The following is an 8,173-nucleotide window of genomic DNA, read 5'->3' as shown; positions in this document are numbered from 1 at the left end:
CGGATCTGCGCTCCTTCCGCCGTGCTGTGAAGACCTTTTTATTCCATCAAGCAGGCTTGGCCTGATCTCTTCCCTTTTTAAATATGTAAATTTTAATCTGTTTTTAAATTATTGGGGTATTTTAATTTGCATGGGCCAAAAAGTTTAATTTGATTTTATCGGGTTTTTAAATTTTGTGTATTTATGTATTTTATTGTTGGCTGTTCACCGCCCTGAGTCCTTCGGGAGTAGGGCGGTATACAAATCAAATAAATAAAATAAATAAAATAAAAAACCCATTACTTAAATCTTAAATCTTAACCAATTATCATACCCTTTTTCTCTTTCATTTGCTTAGATGGATATATTTTTAAAGTATATATCAATTATTATAAACATTCATAAAATATTAAATTTTATAATCAAGATGTAACAACACAGGCAACCAACCCGCTCACAGCAACAAAGCCAGCACCCCACACCTCCCCACCAGTATTTATAGAGAGACTGCAGCTCCGATCACGCTTTCCTCGCACAAGCACGAAGCCGAAGACACCAGCCTGAAGATGACGAGTGGGACCTCATCAAAACCTCGCCAAGATAGTCTCAATCTTACACAGGAAAAGTCCCGAATACACCAAAACTTGCATACCTCTACCCATGAAAATCTACGAAAACATATATATAAATTTGGGGCAAAATTCTCCAGTTTCCCACATTGTCCCATCTTCAAAGTTTGGAGCCACAACTTTGAGTTCTCCCTTTGAGCACCTCCTATTGACTCATTCAGGCCTCAGATGCTTCTCTTCCTTGCAATTGTCCAAATTATAGTGATTTTGTTGTTTTTATGTTAGGACTCTAGAGAACTTTCTGCAAACTTTCAGAACATTTTATGCAAACATGTCGGAAATTGGTTTGCTATCAATACCAGTCTCAAAGCAAAGTCTGGTGGGGTCTATATTATCAATACTACATGCATAAATGACTCTGGAGATGGAAAGAGAATCTGGAGCTGGATTTCAGGACAGGCAGGTGCTGTGTTTATGTCTCTTGGCTGGGCTCTGACTGGATCTGAAGATACTTTCCTGGAAGAGGTTTTGGTTTCTTCCCCCTCTTCATCTCATCCATTGTTAAAAACCAGGTGCCACTGAGAAGGCTCAAATCATGTTGCTACTGCTTCAACTTCTCCTGCTTCTGTGGCCAAGGGGAGCCTGTGAGATACGCAAAGCCAAATGCCTCCTGACTCTGGAGCAGGGTGAAGTGGATCCAGACAATCACTACAAGTCAGGAGATTATTTCATTAGCGGCATAATCTCTGCAAGGGACACTAGGTTTGAATCATTAAGCTTTGAGCGAAGTCCTTCAATCAAGTTCCTTGAGTAAGTCCTGCACTGCATTAGAGCCACTCCATTTCCAATGAATGTCTACAGTTCCAGTTCTCCAAAAACACCAGGTGCTTTCTCTCCTTTCTCTGCTCCTTTTGCTTAGTTACTTTCTGATTCTGTCTTCTATTGCACACTGCAAGTGTCGAAGTTCATTGTGAGAAGTAAAATTTTAGAAACCCAATCACAATGTTTGCCCCATTCCATGTCCTTTTTGTCCTATGAGCAGAGCTAGAGTGTAGACAGAGAGGAACAAAAGGGCATCTCCTTTCCACCTCAACCCTCAGCTGAGCTGGACTCCGAGGAGGCCTGATCCAACCACAGAGGCTGCCGTATTTTCTCTTTGCATCAGATATGCAATAGCGCCATTCTTGTTTATCCACATCAAAATTTACTCCTAGTTTCCAAGCATCCCAATTAAGAACATAGCCAAACTTCTGAGAGTTTACAAATATCTCTGATTCTCATTCAAAAGTTCATGCCAGGGAACTAACAATTATTCCCACCCCCCCAGTGTAATAGTTTCAAAGTTTGAAAATTGTTGGAGGAATAATTGTAATGAGTGGATGAAAAGTACAGTATTATCAGGAAAGAAAGTTATTTTCATCTTTCTTTTGTATCTGCAGACCATCATCCAATCATTATTGGAAATTTCTGCCCTTCCTTTTTGCCACTGAGGAGATCAACAAGAATGTCCACCTCTTGCCTAATATCACTCTGGGTTACAATATTTATCAAATTTTCTTCAAGGTAGAAATGACTTCAGATCCGTTGCTGGATCTGCTTTCGGACGGGGAGGCCAATGTTCCCAACTACAGATGTGGACGGCAGAGAAACACTGTGGCTGTTCTGGAAGGGGCCGAGACTGGCATCTCCATCCAAATTTCAACCTTGTTGGGCATCTACAAAATCCCTCAGGTATGTCTTTCTTGGAGGAACTGTTAGAAAATCAATCAGAATAGAGGTGGAAGGGACCTTGGAAGTATTCTAGTTCAACTCCCTTCTCAAGCAGGAGACTCTATGCCATTTCAGATAAGTGGCTGTCCACTCTTTTCTTAAAAACCTCCAGTGATGAAGCACCTACAACTTCTGGAGGCAACTTCTGTTCCACTGGTTAATTGTCCTCACTGTTAGGAAGTTTCCCCTTAATTCCAAGTTGCTTCTCTCCTTGATTAGTTTCCATCCATTGTTTCTTGTCTTGCCATCTGGTGCTTCGGTAGATAAGTTGACTCCCTCTTCTTTGTTTATGTGCAATTTTGAATCAAACACCATCTGCTTGCCTCCAGAAGTTGTGAATGCTCCAACACTGGAAGTTTTTAAGAAGAGGCTGGACAAACATTTGTCTGAAATGGTAGAAGGTTTCCTGCCTGAGCAGAGGGTTGGAGTAGAAGACTTCCAAGGTCCCTTCCAACTTTGACATTCTGTTAATTCTTTTCAGATCAGTTACAATTTGGCTTCCCAGATTCTGAGGGATAAAACTCAGTTTCCTTTCTTCTACCCGATGCTCCCTGTGGAAGGAGTCCAGTACCCAGGGATGGTCCAGCTTCTCCTCCATTTCAAGTGGACCATGGTTGGTCTTGTTGCTCCAGAAACTGACCAGGGGGAGAGGTTCATGAGGACAATGTCTTCTTTGATGTTAAGGAATGGCATTTGTGCAATTATCTATCAAAGCTTTCCACTAAATCTGTATCGGATAGTTTTAACCCCTAGCAAATATTACAAGTGGAGAGAAGTCAATGTCGCTGTTTATGGTTCAGAGATAATTTCCTTCCAGCTTGGAATGTTTATTCTACAATGCATACTTCAACATTTTCAGGGACCTATTGTAGAGAAAGTCTGGATCACCACAGCACACTGGGACCTGAGTCTTGAGTTGATGTTTCCTAAAGCTTCCTTTAAATACATTGGTGGGCTTTTTTCCTTCCTAATACAGAAAACGAAATGGGCGAACTATGATGCTTTTAGTCTCTTTATTGACTCAGTAGTTAACTTTTCAAAGAAAACCTTTACATGTTCCTCCACTAAGGATGACTTTTCGGTGAAAGTCTGGAGGCGGTGCAGACAGAAAGAAGAACTGGTGGCTCTGAGGGATGAGGAGATGGATCGGATCCTGGCTATGGATAGTTATCTCACTTACAGCACCATCTGGGCTGTGGGCAGGGCCTTAAATTCAGCTCATATCTCCACATTCAAGAGATCGGCGAGGCAAAGAGGCATAAAGGTAGAAGCTCCAAGACTGACAGCTTGGCAGGTATTTCTATTTAATTCTGAAAAATTAAATTGTCCTGAAACTCAGATCCAACCCAACTGCAACCCAAAAAGTATAAACAAAACTAGATTTTTTTTAACGAAAACAGTTAATTTGACCCAACAAATCCATCTGTTTTTCCATCTGTTCTTCCATTGGGATGATTAATATATATTTCCATTTTTGTGCATTTTACTGCAGTCAACATATACAATATCAAAGTTCCATGGGTTTTTTTTTTTTTTTTCAATTTCCTTGTCCAGAAGTCCTTAAAGAAAAGTCTTGGTTTCAGTTTTATATTCATGTTACAATCTTCTGTATTAAAATTTGAATCTGGCCGCTTTATCACAAGTCCACCAAAGAAGATGAAAACGTTCTCCCTTACAATTGTATTTCAAACATACATTATTTTCCAAAGCACCCGAAGGCAGGAGAAGAAGCAATGGATGGAAACTTATCAAGGAGAGAAGCAACCTAGAACTAAAGAGGAATTTCCTGAAAACAACTAATCAGTGGAACGATTTGCCTCTAGACGTTGTAGATGCTCCATTGCTGGAGACTTTCAAGAAGAGGTTGGACAACCATTTGTCTGAAACGGTACAGGGTTTCTTGCTTGAGCAGAGAGTTCAACTAGAAGACCTCTACAGTCCCTCCCAACTCTGTTTTATTCATACATTTGAAATTCCTATATACGTCTTTGACAACTTATCAGGTGTTAAATACTAAATATACATCATTTTACAAAAGTTCTCTTTTAAATTAAAATGAAGGTACAAAATGTGCCTGTAAAAGGAAGGTACGAAATGTAAAGCTACCTCAGAAACATGAGCATATGTCAAAACTCTTGTCTTTTACAATCATTGATCTGATCTACATCTTTAAACATGATTAGACTTAGACTAACTTTTATTGTCACTTTGAATGTACACAAATCGGCATACATTAAAATGATATTTTGTTGCATACAGCTCTCAAAGGGTCACCACCTCCAATATAGACTACATAAACATGACCAAATAAATAAATAAATATGTATATATCCACCTATATTATATGACACACAGAAACAACACAGTCTACTTTAGATGTATACATGTTCATGGCAAGAAAAACGAATCTTGCGAGTTTACCAGACAGATGGCATAGGGAACAAAGCTGTTACAGAATCTGGTAGTCCTGCTAGAAATACTTTGAAACCTCCTCCCAGAGGGGAGCAACAGAAACAGACCATAAAATGGGTGTGTGGAGTCTCTAACAATGCTTTGAGCTCTAAGCACATAGCGCTTATAAGTAAGCAGTATCTTGAATAACAGGAAGCAAGCTTCCTATAATCTTCTCGACTGTCCTTACCACTCTCTGTATGGGCTTTCTATCTGAGGCACTGCTGCCATCAAACTAAACAGTGTTGCAGTTTGTTAAAGCGCTCTCAATCATTCCTCTGTAAAAAGTGTTCAGGACAGAAGAAGAAAGATGCGCTCTCCTCATCCAATGCTGGAAATGCAGATGCTGGTTTGCACACTTCACTAAGGATGATGTGTGGAGAGACCAGTTCAGATTGTTAATTATCTGCATCCCCAGATGCTTAGTATCTGATGATATAAGCAACTGTTATTATTCTTATGTTTACTGATACTCTCCTAACCAAGTTTGAAACTGAAAATAAAATCTGGTTTTTGAAAGAGAGAGAGAGAAATGTTCAGATACTCCCCAACATAGACCAAAAGGTTCCACTCCCAGCTTAGCTACGAAAGCCGGCTTGCTGTCCTTCGGTCAGTCACTCTCTCTCAGCCCAACTCACTCACAGGGATGTTGTTGTGGGGAAAGTAGGAGGAGGAAGGTGTGTTGCATACATTTGCCACCTTGAATTATCTGTAAATGTAATAAAAGCAGGATACATACATACAAACAAACAAACAAATACTTCCAATGTCCTTTCTAAACTTTTCTTTCCCTTTCCTTTCCAGCTTCACCCTTTCCTTCAAAGCCCTCAGTTTCACAATAATTCCATAGATGGGATATATTTGGATGAGAAAGGAGATCTGACGGCTGACCTGGACATTTTGAACTGGATTGTTTTTCCAAACAAATCTGTTAAAAGAATGAAAACTGGAAGTGTAGAAAAACAGACAACGCAGGATTTTAAAGTTACCATTGACCAGAGGAACGTTGGACAGGTAGAAATGCTGACACTCTGGGATTAATATTTATTTTATTCTACTAAATGTGGCAAAAACAGGATTACAATTTTGGGGAATGTGTGTGTTTTCTTTTGTTGCTTTTGAGTTTTCATGTCAGCTGATCAGGTCTCAACACTCCAAATATCATGTTTATGAGATATTCAGTTGGTCTAAATATTGATTGTTCTGGATGTACTTCCTTTCATTCCTCAGACCCTACCGACTTCCAGGTGTGTGGAAAGCTGTCATCCTGGATTCATGAAGGTGGTTTCGGAAGGGAAACCCCTCTGTTGCTACCATTGTCTTCCTTGTCCAGAAGGAACCATCTCCACCATGGAAGGTGAGTGATAGCAGGAAAAAGAGGCACCCATTTGGGAAGACCACGGCCTCTGACTGGCTCATGAAAGCATGTTTTGAAAGGCATTTTTAAAGTTGACTTTAAAAAAATAATTTCTTTTAATATGTATAATTTATAGGGAGTTAAAAGAAGTAGTCTGATAATTTAAATAGGGAGCAGGATATCAAAAACAGCAGATCAATCAAGAATTGGAATTAGAAGAGAAATGGCATTTCTCTTTCTTCATCTTATTTATTGGTGAACCTCTGGCCTTTTTTCTTGGTGTTTCTGCAGAAATGGAGAAATTTTGATGCTCTGCTTTGTTCTCCTCTCCTTTCCTCTCCCCTCCCCTCCCCTCTCCTCTCCCGTCCTCTGCAATAGATTTCTTAAACTTGCTAACTATTGCTGCATACTTCCTTTCTCCATACACTGTCAGGGTTCCAAGTAACACACTCAATAGAATGAAAACTCCCAGGCAGGAACGTTCCTCAAAGTATAGATTTATTAGGCATGTCATATTGGCACATCTGGGGAAACCCAATTCTAAACCATCTTGAGTTTCCCCCTAGTTAAAAGTAAAGTTTTTTTCCCCTCCCATGCAGTCCATCACATGGTCCAATCAGGTCACAGTCCAAGGGTCCCTTGGTCTCAGATCCCACCTCCTTGCACTTGTTGGGGAAGTCCTTGGTTCTCAGAGGAAAGAATTTAATTTGGCTACAATCCCCCAGCTATCTCTACCTCCCCTCTCCCATTCCAACAGCTCAACTCATCTCCGTTGTGGCAGTCCTGAAGGTGGAGAGGGGAAATGGCTCCACCTTCATGACACACACATTCTTCGACATTATCCTTAGTTTTCTTCCAACTCTGCATGTGATGGAAGAATCTGCTTTATGGTAGATGTTAATCTTGCTCTTTTCAGATGCTGAAAAATGCATGAAATGTCCAGTGGGTCAGCATCCAAGCATCAACCAAGATGGATGTATACCTAAGATTGAAACTTTCCTGTCCTACCAAGAAATGTTGGGGATCATCCTAGCTTCTCTTGCCTTGTTCCTGGTTTTGGCAACAGGTTTCATCTTTGGAGTATTCATTAAATTTCAAGCAACTCCCATGGTCAAAGCCAGCAATCGTGATCTCTCCTGCATCCTCCTCATCTCCCTCCTGTTTTCATTCTTGACCTCATTCTTATTCATTGGCCAGCCAAGAGTAACCACTTGCCTTGTCCAGCAAACAGCATTCAGCAACATTTTTACAGTTGCCATTTCTACTGTCTTGGCCAAAACTGTCATGGTGGTGTTAGCCTTCTTGGCCACAAAACCAGGGAATAAAGTACAAAGATGGCTGGGGAAGAGCTTGGCCAATTCTATCATACTTTCTTGCTCTGGGGTCCAAGTTGTCATCTGCAGCATCTGGTTGGGCACCTCTCCCCCATTCCCAGAGTCGGACATGTACTCAGAGTCTTCTCAGGTCATCCTGCAATGTAATGAAGGCTCTGTTGCCATGTTCTACCTTGCTCTTGGCTACATGGGTTTCCTGTCTGTCATCTGCTTTACAATGGCCTTCCTGGCCAGGAATCTACCGGGGGCCTTCAATGAAGCTAAACTGATTACCTTCAGCATGATGGTCTTCTGCAGCGTCTGGATATCCTTCGTACCCACCTACCTGAGTACCAAGGGGAAGTATATGGTAGCCGTGCAAGTCTTCTCCATGTTGGCTTCCAGTGCCAGCCTGTTGTTTTTAATTTTTCTCCCCAAATGTTACATTATTTTCCTAAGACCAGATCTGAATACAAAAGAACGTATGATGTCAAAATAAAACAGAAAATTGAGTTCTGTGTATGTGTTTCCCAGAAACCATCATCCTCTTCATTTAACGACCCCATAATCCCTCGCGGGGTGGAGTCCAGGCAACTGAATGGAGCTAGCAGAGTGTTTATTGCTCGGATGCCCTTCCAGACACCAATTCAGAGATTTGTTCAGCAGATATATTCTCGTTGTGCCCAGAGAGAGAAACATCTGCCTCTATCTAGGATCGAACTCACAGCCTCTTG

The 8,173-nt window shown here is 40.9% G+C and overlaps 1 protein-coding gene across 1 annotated transcript; it reads left to right on the top strand.

The window, feature by feature from the left end:
• Positions 1-2,117: 2,117 nt before the first annotated feature.
• Positions 2,118-7,938, top strand: LOC139310372 (vomeronasal type-2 receptor 26-like). Its single transcript, XM_070934532.1, has 5 exons — positions 2,118-2,279; positions 2,800-3,612; positions 5,574-5,783; positions 6,000-6,126; positions 7,043-7,938. The coding sequence occupies exons 1-5, from the start codon at positions 2,118-2,120 to the stop codon at positions 7,936-7,938; spliced, it is 2,208 nt and encodes a 735-aa protein (XP_070790633.1).
• The last annotated feature ends 235 nt before the right edge of the window (positions 7,939-8,173 follow it).

This window comes from Pituophis catenifer, unplaced genomic scaffold (assembly GCF_029215685.1).
Source record: "Pituophis catenifer annectens isolate HBS135680 unplaced genomic scaffold, rPitCat1.0.hap2 SCAF_2, whole genome shotgun sequence".
NCBI lineage: Eukaryota > Metazoa > Chordata > Lepidosauria > Squamata > Colubridae > Pituophis > Pituophis catenifer.
This window is presented reverse-complemented; position numbering and strand designations above follow the sequence as displayed.